Source organism: Colletes latitarsis, chromosome 1 (genome assembly GCF_051014445.1).
Source record: "Colletes latitarsis isolate SP2378_abdomen chromosome 1, iyColLati1, whole genome shotgun sequence".
NCBI lineage: Eukaryota > Metazoa > Arthropoda > Insecta > Hymenoptera > Colletidae > Colletes > Colletes latitarsis.
In genome coordinates, this window is record NC_135134.1 from 48,930,703 (window position 1) to 48,954,355 (window position 23,653).

Sequence of the window (23,653 nt, forward strand, 5' to 3'; positions counted from 1 at the left end):
CATAGTACGAATGACACGTGTACTAAGAAAATATTGCAAAGAGAATTGTCGAATAAAAATTATTCGATTCTGTCCACATTCTAGTTATTCATCGTGAAATTTTCTCAGTTTGTTGAGTTTTCCCTGATTCTCTCAAACGCCGTTTCATAGGCAATTAAAAATCATAGATTGTAAGCTACGATAGATTCTTTTAGTATTATAATTACGAAGTAAAATGAATGTTCGTGGTTTCACAAGATTATTCTAGAAATGTGTTGTATATTTCATGAATTTACGTCATCAATGTATATTCGTACTTACGTAATGCGTCTTGGGGGTTGAGCATTCTCAGACGACGTATATTTTTCTGCCATCGGGTGTAAGCACCATCGCTATCGATAAAATGATCGAAGATAACAAAAGTTCGTAAATAAATATTCAAATTTATTTAAAATTAATGATGACATTATTTCTGACACTAAAAAGTATAAAACTGTAAAATCGCTCACAAATTCTTAGAATTAAAAACTGTGTAACACGTTCCAAGCAAATTATTAATTATTTTTTTTTTTTATCGTAACGCCGTAAAAAGGAAAAATGGAGAGGGAAAAGGAACGTGAAAACGTTAAAGATAATCACCATGTATTCGCACGAACAATAAAATCTGCAATGGTGACCGGTGTCGTCTGTTCGCCGTCAAACGTTAATCGGCAAACTGTCTTCTTTCTTAACATATACACGAGACACTCATATATATACGATATACTCACTCATATTATATAAAACAACTATACTTTTTTTTAATATATCGTACGTATATATATATGCGTGTGTATATATAATATATACATAATATTTATACATATATATTTATATATAGTAAAACATTCATAAAAAATATTTTTCTCTCGCGACCAACCGACCGCGTCGAAATAAAGTTTACATGGTTTTGCGCGCAGTCCCGTTGATTAATTCCTGAGAAGAGTTAGATTCTTTCTCGGCTACTTTTGTGGACGCCGGAATCTTCGGAAGACGAGGTGCGATGACTAATATAGCTAGACCCACTAAATGTGGAATCATTCTTAAATACCTAGAAAACGAAAATATGTTATCCTGTCTAACAGTGTTTACATAAAGATAATAATTAGACGTCCGTTTTATCTGTCAATAAAAAATTTTCCTCGTTACTTACAGGTACATCTGGATACTTGGAACAAATTCCAAGAGTACAAAGCTGAAGGTAATGTAGGCCATCAAGAATCGTGTTGCGATGAAGGAAATCACATCGTAAAGGAACTTTTTACTTTTGGACCCTAAGAAGTACGGTCGAATCTTACGACGATTCTGTTGCAATAAGAAATAAAACTTTATCGTGAACGAATTGTATTTTCAATGGAAAAAATCGGAATGCATTAGAATAAAAATTTCACTCACGATACGTGATACCACAGTGAAGAAGGCTCCGTTGGCGAATGTCAAATAGTAACCTGGATAAAAACCGTGCCATAATGCGGAAAGAGCATAAGTATACATGAGTTTATTGGATTTGGTTCTATCGTACATGATAGATCTAAGCCACTGATTGGTTCCTTTGTTCCAACTTTCGATGCTCTCTTTTAAATTCTGAGACGTCTAAAAGATTCGAATAATCTCATAGTATCGACTACATAATACTGAACACGTGAAAGTTAACTTAAATCTGTACCGAAATGATAAAATTCTAATTGTCCTGTAATTAGGCAATTGTACAGACATCGTTAAACAGAAGCAACCTTACGTAATAAATACCTCGAAACTGATAACATCGACATTAGAATACAGATCCCACTTGGGTTCACCGTTTTCTTTATATCCGTTAAAACCGAGGCCAGAATTATTGCATATAGCGTCGACAAAAATCCAGGCGTGATAATACTTGCAACGAACCAACGTAGTGGCTACCATCAAGTACCCGAACTTCTGGAGTATCGTCGTATTCGCTAAGAAGTCTTCGTCTGCGAACAAAACGAAGCTCTGTCAACAAAGGAACTTAACGCAGGCATGAATACTAGACGAGCTGGTCGAACCTTTCACTCTTTGTATTGGATATCTTGGCATCAAAGTCACGAGCAAAGCGGCGAAAAATAAACTAGTTATAGTCTTTTTTACTACGACTGGTATCGGGGATGGTTCCAGGATTATTTCATCGTAATGACTAGAATTTTTGTCACAACCCTGAAAACAAAATTTATACCCTCTTCATTCGTTCAGCTTTTGGACTACGAAGAGCCATACAGTACTCGTAAAAATTTACTATTATTTATTTGTCAAACAAGAAACATTCCTCTTATCTCAAACATATTTTATGGGATTGAAGATCTCAGTTATCGAGGTCGTTGAAAGATTATCCCCACCACACTGTTTGGCTACTTTACCACTCTGTCTCTTATCTTTTTACACAAATGGCTAATATATATTGTGTGTTTCTCGACTAGGGAGGCAAGTTAGCGTAAAGTAAAAGTGGGTGTCACGATTAATATGATACGTAGGAGGGGAAATGACCTTGAGCGGTCAATTGGGTTTTATTCGATTATAGCTACAATTTTTTTCGTCTCGAGTTAATAGACGAATAGAGATAAGCAGTGGTATTTACAAGGAATGATTCGCAATGGAACTTCAAAGAATCTTGAAACTTCCAAAATACTTTTCCAAACACAATGTCGGTAGGGGAATACTAATGTCGTGGACTGCATTTACTTCAGAATGAATAATACATGAAAATTCCAGAAAAGAATTTCTTGGACGTACCGACAAGATAATGTACCAACACATAAGAGTCGAACAACAGTGGAATGGATTGAAACGTTTAACGTTAATTTATTAAAGTGGCCAGCGTGCTCCCCGGATCAAAATGTTACAATCTATGAGGCACTAGAGCATATTTACGACATATTTACGCCCATAATTGACAGTTTTCAAGTATTCCAGGGTCAGAGGAAGTTATGATCAAATCGTGAGATACAATTAACGAAAATTAATCAAGAGTCGCATTTTGTACTTAACACGAAAGAAAGAAGATCCCACTCTATCCCTATATTACTTAAAAAATTGCACGATACATATTTTCGTGTGCCCTATAAATATCCAAAGTTTCAGAATGTTTTACTTTTCGAGGATCATCCCTTGTTAGTCGATGGGACATTTTCCTTCAATTTTACGAGTATTGTACACGGGTATTTGTCGACCATATTTCTTGACCCGTTTGCTTCAGATCTGTGCAGAGGAAAACGATCGTAATTATGTTTACCGTCAGAGGTTTCCGTCCACTTAAATGATGCCCTTGAATGAAATCAATGTAATCGCGATACAGTATCACCGGCCCGGCCATCAGAGCTTGAAAATGGAAGACGTAGCTAAAGTACTCCAAAGTGCTGGGCATCTTTCTACAATAAATCATGCATAATGGATTTTACCGCATCCTACGACCAAATAATATAGTAAAACCTGAGTCATCGCGAGATGAGTGTCACGATGCTTGAATATGAATGAAAGTTGCGTCAGATACGGCGGAGCATCTGTGCGTTCTCGTATTGTACGAATAAACGCCCGTTAGTAGAAGATATCAACTCACTTCACGGCTTGTTTGAGCTGCGATGGTGTGAGTTCCTCTTCGCGTCGTATCAGCCCATCGTGTATGCTGTACGCGAGGCTTGTCACTTTTTGCGTTATCACCATCAGCGGCCCTGCAACCCAAACGATTTGGTACATTTTTCGGTACCAGAAATTGTCAAGACAATTTCTGGGACGACTGAAATGGCAAAATCACGTATACGTGACACCGGCCAGGATAGTGTTCTTTTTTCGAATACCAACTACAAAATTGGCATATTCTCTGTTGCTTCTTCTTTCATATTGACGAAAGAAATACATACAGTAGATACATATGTAGATTCAAATCAGAGACTCGCGGTGGTAGAAAGTACAAATACTAAATCGCAAAAAGATCTCAGACATTACCAATGTCGTTTCCGCGCTTCTAATTACAGACGCAAATCGTTTGCTGTATCAAGTGTCCAACCGTTGACACGCGATATTCGCGTAGTTTGCGCGGCAAATGAAACTGAATTCCCCTCGTCGCGATCGTCCCGAGATGGCACACGCAATACTTACCGGTGATGTCAAGAGTGTACGAGCCATAACTGTATATCTGTCGATGATAATGCACGCACGATAAGTAGACCATCGCGGTCGTCAGTACAACCCTGAAACATGTTATCAAGATGAGTTACTAAGTTCAAGGAACGATCATTGACCGTGGCAGAACGAACGCGAAAAGGCTTCCTACTTTAATGTTTAACGTAGGCTACATGCGTATATTAGGCTGTTGCGCGTGTAATAACGAATTCACGAGTAAACATTTCAATTATTACGATTTTTTAAAATGAAACTTCATTTCATCCGTTACATTCGATGCATTTCTATCGGCGATTTAAAAGTGAGTTTAATGATTTAAAAACCTATGTACGCCACATTTTTACCAATTTAAAAAATACGTAATTATAGCAACGAATAAGATAGAGGTAGAAAATGACCCAAGGACGTTTATTTTTATACAAAATATAAATACTGGTTATGCCATAGCGAATGGTCGTTTCGACAATTATTATTTTACTATCTAACCCTAATATCGCGCCTCTTTTCGTTTATTGCAACACAACAAACTAAAGCGTTTGAAAGTACCAATATTGGAGCTTAAGTTTAAGGCACCTTTTGTATTGTATCGTTAGAGCGATAATTATAGTTTTAAAAAGAAATTCCCATATATTTATGTTTGCATACTGGTAACGAGTAAGATGAAACAATTAATGGGCGTCGAGAAAATACAACAATTCCTGCTACACATTACTAAGCAGGAATTTACAAATCTCTATTTATAGCATTATCTGTGTACATTTTTCAGGTTTTATCGCAGTATGCAGACATCGTTGCGGAAATTCGTGTATTCGTAAACGCGACTAATTCACGAATAAAAAAGGATCAAAAGGATTTCGAAAATATTAAGCTCGGAAAAGTGGGACACTTTGTAACGAGTGTTTGCTTATTGTATATCTATAATATTTTTTCTCTTTTTCGATTTCTACTACCTTCGTTTAGCATTTATAAATTTCTGTGAGCGTGTGAGGTTTTTGATAATGAATGCAGTGATTAATGTGGTCGTAATATTTCTAGTAATTAGAATAACTGTATCGTTGCATGTAACTTGCCTCTGCAGATTGCGAGGATTCTGTGTGCGCATTACTATGTAACATAAACCAGGAAGGAGTGCAAGGTGTATCGTCTGCCTGAAAAAACATAACTTCGTAAAGTATATCATGTTGGTTTTAGAGGAGTAACTTGAAAATACAATCTGAGTTGAGCTTAGTTTGAAACCTTCAAACCAAATCAACTACTTCTATTATTCAAATAAACTTGATTACATCTATTCGAGACGTTTTCAAAGAGCGAGTGACACAATGAAGATATTTGTTACTTAGATAGAAATCTATAATTCGTCTTCATTCTTCGCTATTTTTAAAAATGATATCAACAAATGTTTTCTGAACAAGCTTGCATTTATACGTTGAATAAAAACTTGATTGTCGTATTTAAAAAAATATCATCGAATTCGCATGATATAACGAGCGTACAGTGAGTTGAATTTAAACAAAGTGTAGATTAAAAATGGACGTGACATAGTTCGAAGCTAAGTTAAAAATGCGCGTGACATTAGCACGCAAAAATATCTCGACTATGACATCAGCTGAATTTGAAAACTCTTTTTTCATTGTTTTAATTGCTTTTAACTTTATGTTCGGAAATAGAAACATAATTTTAGCACTGATCGCGATCGTAATGGTTCAACCTTGAGTGACTATGAATCACTTCATTGAAGTTATCGCTAGAAGAGCTTCATACATGAAATACAAAGGTACGAATTTCGTTTCTAAACATTTTTGGATCGAATCTAATACCGTCTTGGCATTTTCATTCGACGGAGATTTATTTCAACAGAATCGTTTATGCCTTGAAACCACGAAACAGTCGATGATATCTGATTTTCTATCGTTGAAATTCAACTATGTAGGTTGATGCAACTAGGGCACTCTTTCTACAGGGAGCGTCTTTAAAGGTGAGATCTGCTTCAGAAATGGATTCAACGCTAGCTATCGGAGAAAGACATTTACATAATGTACACAAATTTTCAATACAAAGTGCAACTAAAGAAAACTAAAAAAAACTGTCCACAGAGATAATTTCGACGCGGAAAATCCCCGGTTAACCGCTGGTAGAAAATAAGAGCATCGATAAAGTTATATCTACCGAATACTGTCAAATACAATGATACCAAAAATAACATACGTAACTATAAAGATAAAATTCGGCTATAAGCATTGTGCAATAATTCTCTGTTATATATACTATATTACACTTCTACGATAATCACATTATACCAATAGATTACAAGAATTGATTCTATGATTATGTTAATATTTAGTTGATTTCCCATTTAGAAAACAATCTTAAAATGAACGTTTTTAGTTTACTTCGGCTATTTGAACTACATTAGATGGGTGTAAAACTTGTGCGACTGACTGTATATCCGCTTATCTTCACATCAAGTGCTTAATATGACCACTTGCACCTGAATAGAGATGTGTAAACGTTTCGTCTATTGCGTTCGTAACTCTCAGGTGATATTTGGGTTTGTTTGCAACCTTGGAGCATCATTTCTAATCGAGGAACCTAAGATTGAACGCTTCAAGCAATAGAACGTATGTATGTATTTGTTAGGAAGTTGTTAAAAGACAATCTATTACAAAGATCGTAGTAGTTCATAGTTCACGTATACTGGAACATGATAAAATGGCTACGACTCGTGATCGAGCACTAAAAAAGTTTCGTCGAAGTGGATCTCATCTATAATGTTGTACCCTTGTATGACGTAAGTGAAGAATGACTTTTAAAAAAACTTGTGCTCGTCAAAGCTTGTTTTTAACGTATTAATTAATGTCCAACGACGCGAACTGACTTACTTGCCAAAGCAGAAATATCCAAGCGCGACACCCATGACGAGGCCAAATACGTGTCTGGTGGTTGCTGACACGACGGATGGTTTAAGGAACGTCCTTAAAAATCCAGCCATCGCCAGTGCAGTGAACTGTGCCAATAGGAAATTCACCTGTGCACAGAAAAGAAACCTATTCGTTACGTCGTCCCTTAAGTTTGTGCTTAATTTTGTACAAGAACTTAAATTAATATTTTAAACGTATTAAATTTTACCCAAAACGGTGCAGAACGACGATACAACTTCAACAATTTTTAAAGATATTTTCAGTACGACGACAACGGTTGAAACAACATGGTGACGAACCATCGAGCGTAGAATTTTTTAGATAGGCTTTTATTACACATACACGTAACATGGCAAAATCTATTGACCTTATTAAGCATTGTGCCCATCGAATATAGTGAATAGTAATTGGGGACAATAACACTTCCATATAAATGTGCTTTGATGTAACCAATTGATACAGTATACAACTGTTTTTTTAATTTAATTCCTTCTATTCGACGAGTCTGAATAAAGAGTCTATTTTCTTTTCGACAGCAAGCTTTCGTATGGAATTCTATTTTGAAAAGTGAAAACTTTAGTTTACAGTTACTCGATGCACGAAAGATTCAAGAAAATCAACGAGTGACGTCGGTTTGCAGCGTCAGCGTTAAAATAATAAAGAGTTGGAAATCAAAGCAGCTTAGCGGGGAAAAACTCGATTAATGTCTTCAATTGACATATGTTTCACGGGGACGCACTCGAGCAGAGATGATTAATCGTTATCTCCGTCTCGACATGCGACACAATCGTCAAAATAGTCTGCCGAGCGTCGCGTTTCGCGAGCAAATAACACTTCTGAATGCGATCATCGTGGAACATGGAAATTCTACCGAGTCCAGTGTCCATGGGGTTTCCCCTTTCACAGAGAACGACAGAAAATACGTTCTGTCGACTACGAAGGCCGAATACGGAAAGGAACAAACGCATAGACTTCATTGTTCTTCGGTATTCACACTGTACCGCATTCATTGAACGAAGCGATGCGTTTTTTAAACAGGTGTACAAAGGTTTCACAGCGAAAAATACTTTGTGCTGAGTTCTATTGCTATGTCACGTTCGTACAATTACCGAGACAACTCATTTATTATTACCGAAAAATATAACAAAAATTCCAGACGATGTTTTTATAAATTACGAATAAAAAAATATAAATTGCTTACTTTTTTCTAGAGAGAACAGACAAGGTTTTTATATTCACTTAATGTCTTACAATGAAGCATATTTTCCCGATTAATTGGCAACGTGTTAAAAGGGAAACTGTGCTAGAAAGTAAACATATCGTTCTGAAGCTAGTGAATTCCACTTTCATTTCTATATTGATTTTTCTTAAATGCATCTATTCGTTCTCGAGATATGCATGAATGTGCATTATTTTTCAACCGACTCTCGCATTTGCAAGCTATTTTCAGTTGGTTTACACTTTTCACGAGAAACCTCCTACTTTCTCTTACAATAAGATTACTGATATTTCTCGATTGAATATTATTAGCTCTTGACGCCAATAGAAACATTCAGAAAGATGAGTAAAGCAAAATATTTGTCAAAAAATTTAAATAAGCTAACTTTCGTCGTCTTTGGATTGCATTTAATAAATCATTATCTAATTGTGTATCTTCAAATCAGGAACTTAATAATATTACACTTCTATAACAAAGTTTGAGACACGATTCCGTCCCCTCTGGAGTTCCACAGGGATCACACCTAGGTCCCCTACTTTTCAATTAATTCAGTCTATTTACAGATTGATCAAGCAATTTTTCGTTCACACCTACAAATGCTTACAATTAACGCAAACTAAAGAGACGTTCAAAGTTTTCTCGCATTCTTTATAATCGTATATACTCGAAGGAACAATTGCGGATAAATAGATAATAACTGCACGAATAGAAAACGCGATGTAAATTTAATTTTCATATTTTGAATGTATCGCGAATTCTAATAGTAATCAAACGCATACATAATTCGATTCGCACAAATGACCCTTCCTGACCCGCGGCGAGGAGTTCCCCGCAGTCGCGAAGAAGAATCGAATACAGGCAAAGAGATAGAAACTAAATACGGAATCGACAGTGAATCCCCGGTGACACGTATTACAATGAAAACAGGGAAAATGCTTGCAGCTTGAAGTCTGTATATAAGACCAAGCTCCTGCCAAATGTAACCATACAGTTCAATTAGCTCCAACCGAAGAGCATCAGAAATCTTCTGTTCAACACTTCAACTACCAAACTCTAGCAACATGAAATACATCGGTCTGGCACTAACACTGCTCTGTGTAATCGCATACACTGCAGCTCAACAAGAACAACTTGGAGATGAAGAAGAGTCCTACGTGAGTACTTACTTTTATTTACTTTTGCATAAATTCCTCTTTAAATTCGTACTAAGACACTTAGACTTGGAAGCTAACTGAGTAAATTGATGCTCACGTATCAAAAATTTTCTTTTATTTATATGTTATTCTTTATTGGCATCTTTCTGGCATCGTATTCTTCGATTAATTTTATCCTTTCTTTTCTTGTTGATCTATTATTATATATTCATTTATATCTTTCTATCAACGCATTCTTCTATAGAATTATTAAAATTCTATCAAATCGAACCCTTCCATTTTCACTCAGAAATAAAACTCTCAAGTGAACACCAGACATAAGATTCATTCTTCTTTCAGATCTCAGAACGTAATCGCCGCGAGGCCGATCCTCAGGGGTCTTTAGTCATCCAGGGAACGAAACCCTTAGATGGTCCAGACCGACGACCATCTCTAGACGTTGACTACCACAACCGAGTTTTTGATAGAAACGGTGGAGCATTGAGTACCTATGGTGGTCTCAACATTCGTCCAGGTCAATCACCACAGCCACATGCTGGTCTTCAATACGAACGCAATTTCAACAATGGTTTCATCAGAGGACATGGCCAAGTACAACGAGGTCCTGGTGGTGGACTTTCTCCCAGTGTTGGAATGAGTGGTGGATTCAGATTTAGACGAGAAGCTGATCCTCAGGGATCTCTGGTTATCCAGGGAACAAAACCCTTAGATGGCCCAGACCGACGACCATCTCTAGACGTTGACTACCACAACCGAGTTTTTGATAGAAACGGTGGAGCATTGAGTACCTATGGTGGTCTCAACATTCGTCCAGGTCAATCACCACAGCCACATGCTGGAGTTCATTATGAACGCGAATTCAACAATGGTTTCATCAGAGGACATGGCCAAGTACAACGAGGTCCTGGTGGTGGGCTTTCTCCCAGTGTTGGAATGAGTGGTGGATTCAGATTCAGACGAGAAGCTGATCCTCAGGGATCTCTGGTTATCCAGGGAACAAAACCCTTAGATGGCCCAGACCGACGACCATCTCTAGACGTTGACTACCACAACCGAGTTTTTGATAGAAACGGTGGAGCATTGAGTACCTATGGTGGTCTCAACATTCGTCCAGGTCAATCACCACAGCCACATGCTGGAGTTCATTATGAACGCGAATTCAACAATGGTTTCATCAGAGGACATGGCCAAGTACAACGAGGTCCTGGTGGTGGGCTTTCTCCCAGTGTTGGAATGAGTGGTGGATTCAGATTCAGACGAGAAGCTGATCCTCAGGGATCTCTGGTTATCCAGGGAACAAAACCCTTAGATGGCCCAGACCGACGACCATCTCTAGACGTTGACTACCACAACCGAGTTTTTGATAGAAACGGTGGAGCATTGAGTACCTATGGTGGTCTCAACATTCGTCCAGGTGAATCACCACAGCCACATGCTGGTCTTCAATATGAACGTGAATTCAACAATGGTTTCATCAGAGGACATGGCCAAGTACAACGAGGTCCTGGTGGTGAAGCTTCTCCCAGTTTTGGATTGAGTGGTGGATTCAGATTCAGACGGGAAACTGAACCTCAAGGGTCTCTGGATATCCAGGTAACGAAACCCATGGATGGCCCAGACCGACGACCATCTGTAGATGTTGACTACCATAACCGAGTTTTTGATAAAAACGGTGGGGCATTGAGTACCTATGGTGGCCTAAACATTCGTCCAGGTGAATCACCACAGCCACATGCTGGTCTTCAATATGAACGTGAATTCAACAATGGTTTCATCAGAGGACATGGCCAAGTACAACGAGGTCCTGGTGGTGGAGCTTCTCCCAGTTTTGGATTGAGTGCTGGATTTAGATTCAGACGGGATGTCGACTCCGTGGAAGGAGAAGAAGAATAGTATTAACACACTGCGGGCGAAACATCTTTTTATCGAATGTAACTTTTGTCAAACAGATCGTGTTTAAAATTTTTTGATTACGTTGTTTCAAGACGTTTAAAATTCTCCATACATCCGTGTCATTAATTTATTTAATCGTTCGTGTAAACCAAAGGACCGATGGAAGTTTTTCAAATTCATCTTCGACAAAAAGTTGGCGCCCTTACGAATTAACTGCATTTACTTAAAGTTTAATGATTGTTGAGGCTATGTATTATTAACATTATTTATTGTTATTTCATAATAAAAAGTTATTAGCAATTAATAGTGTCGCAAATGTTGTATTTATATTGTATATTTTCTGTTCGTTCTGTCGTTGTTAGCTCGGTGAAAAACTGAATACGTAGAAAGTGCATTTCAATCGCAATGTCACTGTCGCATTCAACCTTTCTAATTACGACGCAAACGGCGAACTATAATCGAAACAAACTCTAGTGGCTACTTAAATACTGGTTCATACCCACTACACTGATTACTTTACTGCTCCATCTCTCGACGTTTTGCATAAACATACTTGCGTCAGAAACAGAGCCATAAGCTGAGAGACATGTGTCGCGTATTGACCAAACACTTGATTTTATCCCGACTATAACTGTTAGCCACTCTGTCTGCGTCTTTCGTAAGCCTCTTTCTAAACTAAAAGTCATCCTACCTTTCATATTTTACTTTCTACCTGTCTTCGTATTCCTTTCTTTCCCACTTTCTTCTATCAGCCTTTCACGCAGTTTGCCTTTTATGCTACTTCATCCCGTTATAACTTTCAAACACTTACTCTAATCACTACGCGTCCGTCACGCAACTTTCTCATACCGGAAGTTCCCAGGGAACTAACTGGATTAAATCGAGAATAATAATTACACGCATGACTTAGAACCTCTTGAATAAAAAAACTCTCACGCGTTGAAAAAGCCGTGTGTTAAGTGGTAATGTGTAACAATACAAATTCTGAAGTGTTTCGATATCAATAATTATGCTTCTGGTATAATTATGCGACAACATACCAGCATTTTCGTCTTATAACACGTTTATATTTATCGACATAGACGGCTTTCCTTAGTAAACACGCGCGTGTCTAAAGTTATTTTATTTTCAATATCTAAACATAATCTTTACGACGAACTTTTCACCTTTACGGAGTTCCTAACGCGAGAAAACCCTGATTTTCTCGAGCGTAGCACGTTTTCAACTCACTTGAATCTAAAAGAAAACAAACACAAGAGAGGAAAGAAACATGCACTGTCATTAAAATTAATATGACGTTACACGACGTTTCGTATAATTATGGAAAACATAGAAATTAAAGACAATTAAATGCAAATAATACTTTTTTGTTCGTTACACATCGAGCATAAATCTTTATCAACGCATAAGAAACGAATGCATAATTACACAAATTAATGATCGCGTATAATACAGTTTTAATTGATCGTTCTAATATAACTAAGAATCAAAAAGTATACAAGGTGATTCTAGAAACTGATTTAAGTCATAGTTCCATTGTAAATAATAGATGGAAAAAGATTGCACTTTTATTTATATGATTCAAGAAAATTGGGAATGAACAAAGGGTAGGTACGCGTAGTTGTAAAGAAGATCCTAACAGAAAACTATGAAGATCGACAATTTTTATTACGATGTTAAAAATGTTGGTCGAGATACTTGTAATAAACTGATAACGTTTATCATTACTAAAATCTGTAACACATAATACATGTAATCAATTTTGACTTTCGATACGACTTAAAGTGGATAGCGTGACTGAATTACGTCAAAGCTATGGACTCGTTACTTTATGTAATTATGAGTTTACACGAAGAATTAATAATGCACGACAGTGATCACCGAACTATAAAACGATGCAAACAACAAACATAAACCATTTGTCAATGAAAAATGACGTTGAATCTAATAATCGAAGTAAAAATAACATCACGATAAAGTTCTGTTATTTTATAATAAATTTTAAAAGGGTTGCTTAGTGAATAAATAGCACGCTAACTTTTCAGTACGAACGCATCACAGTGACCACCGATGCGTGTTATTTTATCAAATAAATATCAAACGATGTGGGATAAAATAATAATAAGGCAAAATTGAAGGAAATTGATGACGCAAAAACTATTAACGAGACATTTCATAGAAATACTACTGTATTAGGTCGTAAAAAGGTTAAAAGCTATTATCCATTTGAATATCGTCTTCAACTTATGCAACTCAGAACGAATAATTACGAACATTAGCTGATGCAAAGATTCTAATTCATGCTAATCCGCGTGTCACAAGACACTAAACGTGTATTAACTTCCGACAGTTTGTTTCAAAGACAATGGTCGTCGAACTGGGAGTCGAGAAGCTTCTCGTGTCTTTCGTTGAATTTATATTATTTTATGCTTGTTGTACAAACGACTGGATTTTACAACATGACAAATACTAAAATTAGAATGTATCGTGATATTTCGATGCCATTCAAACATCGACCACCGATATAAATTACTGTCACGCCATTCTTTGGATAGTAACGAGACAAAAATTTATTACTTTTAAAAAATTGCTAACGAGCAAACGATAAAATACAACCGAGAATATATTAGGTTGATAAGTCTTAAAACTGATAAGGCACAAGCTAAAGTGGATTATACGTTAACTCAAAAATTAAACTATTATATTTTTCATTTTATTGTTATACAAAATGTTCATTGTCGTTCCCGAGCAGTAAGCATCTTTCGTGATACTGCTGTGATAGTATACTCCAGCAAAAGCGAGATAATAGCAAAGCACCATATGTACTATATCTAGTTAATTAGTATAGTAATTAACCAAGACTTGCGGGAATCTATCTCGGTTATCAGTGCTAATTCTACCTTGCGACTGATCGCCTGACGCAAATAAAACGCCACTTCTGGGCGAAATCAAAGATAAATTAATCTCATGTAAAACAGCAATTCATTACCAAACGCGTCGATCATGTGTAGTCATTTAAAATTTTAAACGATCAAACAATGATTGTCATATTTATTACGATTCTGCAATTGTAATCAATTAATGGGACCGTCGGAGGTTATCTATTAGTATGTTTTTCTTTTCTTGTACATGCCCCTTTTATTGTTACGAGAGATAATAGCACAGTGTTGTCTGCAATTCTCTTCTTGTGTTTTTAGTTCTGCTACGAGTCCTAGATTTCGTAATACGCCGGGAAAAATATTTACAGTTTTCTCGTTTCCTCCGTAATAATAAAAACATCGTTTAATTTCAGTAAAAATAAAGGATCACGAAATATTTTCTGTCCAAGTTGAACACACGAAGTAAGGTGAATGTTCTCATTAGCGACCACGCTCGCTTAACCATTCATTTTTACTTTCGGCTAAGTATGAAAGTCAGAGATATATCGTACGATAATTAATCTATTAATCGATACGTTATGAAATTCATTAATAACTATAACAATAATATAAAAATGTTACAGTTAATTACGATAAAAGCAGAGAAATTTTAATGTTTTAAGTAGATAGATTAAATACATTAGATTTGATATTTTTGATCATAATAAGTATTGAATTAAAAATAACGAATAGCACGTTTAATCGAAATTTTCGACAGTAACCCAGCACCCAACGATCCAATGGATTCCATTACCAATGATGGATGAATGACCAGAATATTTTCTGGCTGGTAATGGTTTTACAAATATTAATTGTCTTTGTCGAGTAAACAATCGTTTGGCCGCTTCCGTAGTCTATGATTACGTATGCCACGAGAACGAAGACTTTGATATCCATATTAAAAAGTGTCTTCACAGCGTGATAATGTGCACGCATACTATGATCGATATATAGTTCACTTTCTATAATCGGTTAATCGTGAAAGCAGCCTAACGAGGGCAAAGGAAAATGTGCACGCGATTGCAGGATCAATCACGTGAGTAATCTTTCCGCCGATCGCGTTATCGCATTTCAGCAGCCACCAGTAAACGTTACTTGCCATTAGTGGTTCTATTTTACACACAATGGTGTACCGCAGGAATTTAATAGCTAAAGAAATAGAAATGCCATCAACGTGCAACAGAGATTGAATGCTACGAAGTCGACGCTAGAATGAACGATATATTTTTTATTTGCATTGGTCGTTTCCAAATTTCTTGAAAACTATAGGAAAATAATATTCCAACAGTTAAGACGATCGATGAGTTAATAGAAAGAATCGAAGAAATTTAACTTGAACAGTAGGCATTTTTGTAATATAAATAAAATGAAAATCCAAATTAAATGCGGTTACGCAGAAAGTATCGATGATATCGAATCCAATTGATGCTCTAATCCTATTTAAATAGGATTACAAAGTCCTATTAAGGGCACTTATTCTTGATCGTCTTAGCTAATTTGCATATCTTCCAACTACTCCTAAAATTATATAAACGGAAAAATTCCAGATAATCGAACGTCATCAGGAAGCCATGCAAACTGATTTCACAAAATTCGCTCGATGCATTTCAATTTCTATAAAACGTGTCCCAGACATCGTGATTTTAATTACTAATTAATAACTACCGTACATACATTATGGGCATAAAACATATGAATTCAATTTGTGATCATTCGACCTGTTATCCTTGGCAAATGACAAATTGACTTGCAGGTATAAGATCCGATATCACTTTTACTTTTCATAGATATAAAAATCAAACTGTGCATCGCTCAGGATGTTATTGCAATCTCGAAACGAAACAGATTATAGCGATGATAGCACAGAGAAATTATAACGTAACGGTATCCAACTGTACACGCTTACTAATAGAGCTGTTGATCTCGTAAACTACATTCTCTAGTTATTACAGTCATTTCTGCATTTATTCCTGTACGAAGATAAATGCAAACATCAAATAGCTACCTTTTTTTTTAAACATAGTCTTTGATATTGGTGAAGATATGCAACCATCTAAATACGTAATTGAGGATCTGCTTGCGAAATTTGTGGCGTAAAATGAGACTCTACTTGTTCATCGAAGAAAGTTGAACAAACGAGGTCATCCACTCTTCGCCGTACTCCTCCTGACCCTGACATCCTGACCATAGTATATATTTCAGGGGAAAAGAAAGGTCAGTTTTGAAAGGAACTTGTATTGGGCCAGCCTGCGCAAAGCTCGCGAGCAAGCAAAGACTATTAAACATTGTTTATATTCTACTAGGAAATATAGGAAATTGAGTCTTGAGTACTGTCTTTGCAGCGCTTCAGATTAGCTGATAACGCGAGGCTTATGTTTGTTTAGCTGCAACTTGAAGCTAAACATGAATTCTTATTAAATTCAACCAATTCTCTCAAGTTTTTTCTTTCATAATACTAAAAGGTATTTGCTCCCATTTATATTTTATTCACGCTATCGTGAATGCATTATTTTGCGAATAATAAATGAAACTAAATAAACGATCGAGGCTCGAATGTGTGCCACACGAGGTAAACAATTTGTACGAGCAATCGTGTGTACTCTTGTACAAGGAAAAAGTTGATCGTCGATTAATAATACCCGTGTGTACTTAATACGCGTTGTTCCCTAAGTAATCGCGTATCAATGTCGATTTATTTCGACGCGAGGGATCGAGACGAACAGATCGTTTGACACGACGGTTGGTCCGCAAAGGCCAATGATCTCTGCACATTTACTCGCAGCTACGCTGCACTACTTGCACGTTACGTGTACCTTTTTAGATACCAGGCTCCGGTTTATGCAACAAATCGCAATTCGACCGATCGTGCGCCCGTTTATATCGCGTACCTCTTACAGCTGATTTTCCTTATTGACTAGATTTGCGTATACAATTTCAATGAGGAAAACAGCCGGGGGGGATTTATAATAATGACTCGATACGTACGTTGAACTATATTGCAATAATTAACTCATTGACTGTCATCAGTTTTTCATGTCTGGAGATGACTTCGACATGTGTTTAAATTATACTGTGATAAATATAAATAGCGCAGGTACAGTGGTTCTTACTCTGTGGTTCCTGGATAAATCGGATGGAACTTAAACCGGTAATATTACATTAACAACTACTTTCGATTCTTGTAAAACGATCACCGTCAAAATTCACGTTTCAAATATATTCATGTTCAACTGAAAGTAAAACCAGATTTGTCAGCCTTGACCGTGGCTCGTGGTCAAGTTTAAAGAATTCTTTTTCAATTTAAATTTGAAAATAGTTCCCCTGGCGTGAAACAATGGATACGAAAATAATTAAAATGAATCTCGCTTGCCGTTGAAAACATTCTAATATCTAACAATATTGAATTTATATTTAGATTTATTTTACACGTTTATTCAAAAATATTTCGTTAATAGATTAACCCCAACTATAGCTGTTCGAGTACCAGAAAACCTTGTTCCGGAGTAACAAGAACATTTCGAACGGCTCGAAAAGATTTTAAGTGGCTTGATCACGGGAAAAGAAAGTTCAAACACATTTGTCAAGTCTGAACGCTATTCGAATGACCGATAATTTCGTCCTACAAATCGAGTTTGTCCCAGTTGGGATTTCGAAGTAGTTGAACATTGAGTAATCGAACAATTCTACCCTAAACTGATACGATAAGGTCAAAGTAATTCGTAGTGTTTCATCAGCATGACAAATTTAGTTACGTAAGGTGATTGTACAAACTAGGACAAACAGAAATAATGAAGATATTAGAATGTGCAAGGTAAAACAAACATTTTGTATGTGCGTGCCACACTTGTCAGTTGGGAAAATTATTTTAATTTGATATATGTGGTGCTTCTATATTAAAACCTGCCATGGTGACTGACTGCAAGAAAGTGCAATGCGACCAAATATATCCGCGTGAAGTGTCACTGACATTCTAGGCGTCATTTGAGCATTCCACCTTACGTCACGGTACATTCACCACACGAACAAGTTGAATGAAAACGAAATTGTGGGTTGAAAATATATTAACCGTTTGAATTATAATTGGTTAATTAAACAACCGATTTAATCTGGATGTTATCACCTGCGCTGTTCCGACCGTCGAAGAATTTTTATTGAAAATGGCTACCACCTAGAAAGCATTAAACATGCTGGAGAATATATTATAGCAAATGCACAGAGCTCCATTCGATGTCTGCTAGAATATTAATGAGTCATCGATTCATAATCACAGCTCCACAAGGCGTGTCTGCGTCAAACAGCCTTCGATTCTAAAGCACATAATCTACTGCACAATGTGTCTTATTTCGTGTAAATTGTGCTGACATCAGAGTAAAGAATATTCCTGGTCGAGCTTGTTTTCCGAGAAAAGATTTAATAACCGCAAAAACGATAAAGCAAATATTTTTCGAGAGCTTCCTAGGTACTGACGAAAGAGTAACAGCAGTTGTGTTATCGGAAATGTTTGATACGATACTGAAAAATCTTGATAAGTCGATGAGAAGATTGATGCAAAAGACACGTGTTCCCGACTTAGTTATTAGAAATTTTCTAAAGGATCCCAACAAATTATCGTAAAAAGAAAAGCAGAGGTTGATTTCGTGCTGCGAATTATCGTGAATTGCATCAAACTCCACTATGACATCGCGTGCAATGGCACGACAGACAGGAATAGCAATTAATGTGGAGAACGTACAGTCTATTTTACAACAATCTAATCATATTAATCGCAAGAAATAACAGAAAAACCCGACATACGTCCAGGGTTCACTGGACGAACCAGTTGTTCCGTTTAACCTATCTAATAAAAAATTCGAGAGTAACGGGACGCTACTCTCGAGCGTCCTTTTTCATCTAGGGCTAAAAGTCGATCCGAACAAAACGGGATCCTGGTCACGCTGCTTCTCAAAAATAGAGGACAGCCGTGTTTTGTTACGCATTCTTCAAGTTACACTACAACTTTAGCCACCGATACATTCCTTTTCGAGCGGGTTGCAACGCCGGTGCAACTGTTCTAGGTAGTAACTTCTAACTGTACAAGCTGCAAGAACTAAAACTGGGTTCTGGTTTTATGGAACGAAACATAGACTTTACGATTAATTATATCTGTTAAAAATTTCGGATCTTAAAACTATGCCTTTAATCCTTATATTGACAACCGAGATATTTGGACACTTTGAGCATAGTTTTTCCAAACCTCAAATTTAGATTGATAGTTCCCATACTTTCCCAAAACTTTCAATTTTCCATTTATATAACTCAGCCAATTCTGTGAATATACAATAAATATTATAGTATTTATTTCTATTTTTCGTCAGTATTGGTAGCAAATTAGAATTAAACATTGAGAAACGAGGTCGATACATTGCTCAGACGATATCTAATGAGTTATACGCAGTTTTTTATATCACGCCACTATTGGAGGATCACAAAGAATTATTGCAAGTCATTCCGTTCTTTTTATGGCAATCTTATGATTACTACATTGATGCAAACAGAAATGTGTAATATAAGCGAATATTCTTGCCGAAAGAAAAGATACTTCTGCCTACGTGTTATCGTTCTTATTTTTTAGTGGGTCAGTAAGTACACACAGATAATTGTGAAATATTACACACGTTTTTTTTATATAATCGTAAGATAATAAATTACGCGTACGTTGACGATCATTGAATTAGCAGATGATACGACGGAAAGATCGAATGAATAGAGTTTCAAATACAGCATACAATTAAATTCCCTCCCACGCGTTTTGGTATCGAATTACATTGTCTGTGATCGATAACGTTTCAAGTATTGCAAGTGATCCTAAAATTAAATCTCTACGACGCTCTTACGCAGAAAAAGAGATTGATCGTATAGATTGATTGTATACATTCGTGTAAAAGAAAAATTTAATTTGTATATGCACTGTGTTTTATCGAAAAAAGTGTAAACAGAATAGCAAACCAAACGCATCGTACGATTTACATGCGTATTCAAATTTCTTTTTTACCCTCGCTTGCGTAGCGTAAAATAGAAGAAAAACTTAACGTGAATTAGATACACTATGCAATACTACTTGAAATAGTTTAATGCGGAGACATAATTTCAAGAAAGATAAGGATTATCTCTGTAGATAAGAATTATGGCAAATATAAAAATGCCATCGTCGTTGATTATCATAATTACTCGTTTGAACTTTAATTTATTACGATGCTCTTTGCTAACCCCTAGAGAGCGAAAGGAAAGAAAATAAAGGTTTCGCTAAATATAATACTGACAAGAGGCGTTTAAAATGGCTCCATTTGAACCGCTCAACGGCCACAAAATCATACCGGTTGCTCGTTACCGCAGACCAATTTTCAAGGTGCAATTACTACCTCGCGAACAGCAAAAAAGGTTTCGTGCCTTTGTAGTTTTCAAACATCGTGTAAATATGATTGTTTCGAACGATTTTAATAAGTAATTTATAAAAAATTTCTACTTCAAAAATATTCTACTTCGTTGAAATTGAATTTATAAATTGCGCTGGTCTTCCTTTCTGTTAAAAGGATATCTACTTTCGAAATAACCATTACTCGACGACCGTAGTAAACACCGGTTACTCGTGCGGAACTAGTCCATGTTGCACTCGTATTTTCCCAACTGTTGCATTTGATGCAACCTATTTAACGTATATATCGTCTCCCGATGCGCTCACCAATGTTCTATTTCCAGCATATACAGGGTGTTCAGCCACTTCTGGGAAAAATTTTAATGGGGGATTCAAGAGGCCAAAATAAGACGAAAATCAAGAATACCAATTTGTTGATGAAGGCTTCGTTAAACAGTTATTAACGTTTAAAGTTCCGACCGTACTGAATTTTTTTCTCGAAAATGCGCAAGATTTCGGGGGTATGTCTATTCACCAAAAATGATTGTAATTGACCCCCGCAACCGAAAATAATTTTTCCAAAACGATTTGAAATTTTTTTTTTCCGTCGAAAAATTTCACACCTTCTCGAATTTTTTTCTCAAAAGTGGGTAGGATTTCGGGGGTATGTCTATTCACCAAAAATGATTGTAATTGATCCCCGCAACCGAAAATAATTTTTCTAGAACGATTTGAAATTTTTGAATTTAATTGTTAATAACTTATTAACGAAACCTCCATCAACAAATTGGTATTCTTGATTTTCGTCTTATTTTGGCCTCTAGAATCCTCCATTAAAATTTTTCCCAGGGGTGGCCGAACACCCTGTATATAAGTATATTTCATTGCGGTCAACGTTTATCGTTTTACAAATTGCTTGTCAATCTACACGATTCGTTTAAATTTTTTAACAGTGATTATCTTATCACGATACAACGGCTTCACTATCGAGAACCGTACACCATAAGGCCGCCTAGCAAAACAGGGAACAGGTCTAATCAAGGACGAGAAGCACGTAGAATACGAATGCACTTACGATAAGTTAAACGTACTGTATCTAATGCTATTTTTAATTTTCTTGTAACACTGTTTTTGATGCTGTATTCATCCCCCGTCTAAGAATAATATTGCATGAATCGATGAATCAGGAACTGAGTTTTCATTGCACTACTGACACACATGACACACATATCGCATACAACACAGGTTATAAGACCAGAACTCCGAAATCATACATGTAATCTAATATAGCTCATAAAAGTACAATACAAGACTGAGTGAAAGCGATTTAAACGGCGATGTTTGTATCTATCCCACGCACGTACACCGTATGAGTTACGCACAGAGAACGCTTTAACAAGCGGTTACTCCGAATCATCGAATTATCACATTGCTCCTGTCCACTCCGGATTTCTTAATGCACCCTAACGCCACCAAGTTTATCTACGATTGAAAACGGGCTTGATTCACGGTGTTAGAATCTATGAAACGTCAATCCAGTCGGATTGTCGCATGTCAAACCTTAACCTTGACGATCATCGCAAGTCAATCGCAAGGATACTTAATAAGAGCGTCCGAGATTCGACGTAGTCGAAATTCGATCGATGCGCCCTCCTTTTCGGTGATCAGAGGGCAAATAAGAAGGGCGACTGCTCTGGATGAAAGGGAAATGAGATGAATTTCTCACCTGGTCGATCGGCAGGTCGATAGAATCCGCGAGCCAGGAAAAAATCCGCGAACCGTCGTAGTAGTCCTCCACGAAGGCGGTCATTGTCAATGATTATAGAACGAAATAAATACACGCGTGCGCGAAATAACACCGTAATGTGTCGTGCCTCAGGAGCACGACACTAACGCACGGTCGAGAGGACACGGGTACGGCTACGCTTCGCTTGATTTCTCTCCCTCGATCGTTAGAACGCGATGAATTCACGCAACTAAGTACGACAGCGACGACGGATCCTGAAATGCAGCGCCGTTACGTTCCGCGCCGGCTAACAGACCTGCCGGCACTCAGGGCCGTATCCACAAGTGGCATGATCAATTGCACGTGATGGAGACTGTTGATCTCCAACGCTGCGACGCGCGCGCCTAGCTATACCATTATGCCTGAAACTGTCTTGTCACAAGTGGCGTGATTTTATCGCCGGTGGTAATATTAATGAACGCAACAAAACGAAGAATGATCAGTTGTTACCCATACAGCATGAAACGTTACAGAACTATTGCTGCCATATTCAAATAATGCAATTACATGTGCAATATTAAAACATTCTAGCAATATTATAAAGCAATTTTAATATACATATATTAATAACATATATTATATAGTGTCTTCTATTTATTTGTATTAATATACATATATATAAATTAACCTATTAATGAGGAACAGAGCATTGTGACACGCATAAAATTATATTATGTAAAATATACAATCGTAGTTATACTTACCTATATCTCGATGGCATGATATACTATTGTTTTTTTTATATTTTTGAGACAACAATAATGTGAATATTTCCGCAGTTTTCATAATCTTTTCGCGATATTGTTGTTATTATAACTTGCACGGGGGTGGCTGTATTTATATTGCAGCAACATCCTAGAAATATTTCCAATCTTATACAAAAATATTTTTCACAATATTTTGCAATGTGCCGTAATGTATAGATACGTACTTCTTCATTTATATATATTAGTTATTATACATATTACACCATATCGTGAAATCATAACAGGTAGTTGAATCAGTTTGACATGACTTCTATAACAAGAAGAAAAGATTAGTTTAATAAATTTTCTTTTTAAATAATAGATTTCTGCTATTTCAAACACTTACTGCTTGTTAGGTGCTGTGTATAAATGATGTTCTTGGATTTATAACGATTATAACAATGTTCGAAAAATGTTAATAACACGATGACAACCCTTATTTTTTGTTAAATATTTTAGCATATGTAATTTATTAT

General features: G+C 36.5%; 2 protein-coding genes across 2 annotated transcripts; one reads left to right on the forward strand and one right to left on the reverse strand.

Annotated features, from left to right (window-relative positions):
• Positions 1-530: 530 nt before the first annotated feature.
• Oys (lysophospholipid acyltransferase 6) lies at positions 531-22,733 on the reverse strand. The gene is made up of 11 exons (XM_076764122.1): positions 22,372-22,733; positions 7,032-7,177; positions 5,223-5,300; positions 4,129-4,220; positions 3,590-3,701; positions 3,266-3,401; positions 2,046-2,193; positions 1,768-1,973; positions 1,414-1,611; positions 1,172-1,323; positions 531-1,069 (listed from the first exon to the last, which is right to left on the reverse strand). The coding sequence occupies exons 1-11, from the start codon at positions 22,453-22,455 to the stop codon at positions 919-921; spliced, it is 1,503 nt and encodes a 500-aa protein (XP_076620237.1). The 5' UTR covers positions 22,456-22,733; the 3' UTR covers positions 531-918.
• On the forward strand, positions 9,263-11,640 carry LOC143350587 (uncharacterized). The gene is made up of 2 exons (XM_076782672.1): positions 9,263-9,443; positions 9,783-11,640. Exons 1-2 carry the CDS (start codon positions 9,351-9,353, stop codon positions 11,334-11,336), a joined length of 1,647 nt encoding a protein of 548 aa, XP_076638787.1. The 5' UTR covers positions 9,263-9,350; the 3' UTR covers positions 11,337-11,640.
• Positions 22,734-23,653: the final 920 nt, after the last annotated feature.

Coding starts and splice junctions, on each gene's coding strand:
- LOC143350587 (XM_076782672.1), top strand. CDS start 9,351: ATGAAATACATCGGTCTGGCACTAACACTGCTCTGTGTAATCGCATAC. Junction 9,444..9,782: donor GAGATGAAGAAGAGTCCTAC/GTGAGTACTTAC, acceptor TTCTTCTTTCAG/ATCTCAGAACGTAATCGCCG.
- Oys (XM_076764122.1), bottom strand. CDS start 22,455: ATGACCGCCTTCGTGGAGGACTACTACGACGGTTCGCGGATTTTTTCC. Junction 4,221..5,222: donor AATCCTCGCAATCTGCAGAG/GCAAGTTACATG, acceptor AACATGTTTCAG/GGTTGTACTGACGACCGCGA. Junction 1,974..2,045: donor TCCAATACAAAGAGTGAAAG/GTTCGACCAGCT, acceptor TTTTGTTCGCAG/ACGAAGACTTCTTAGCGAAT.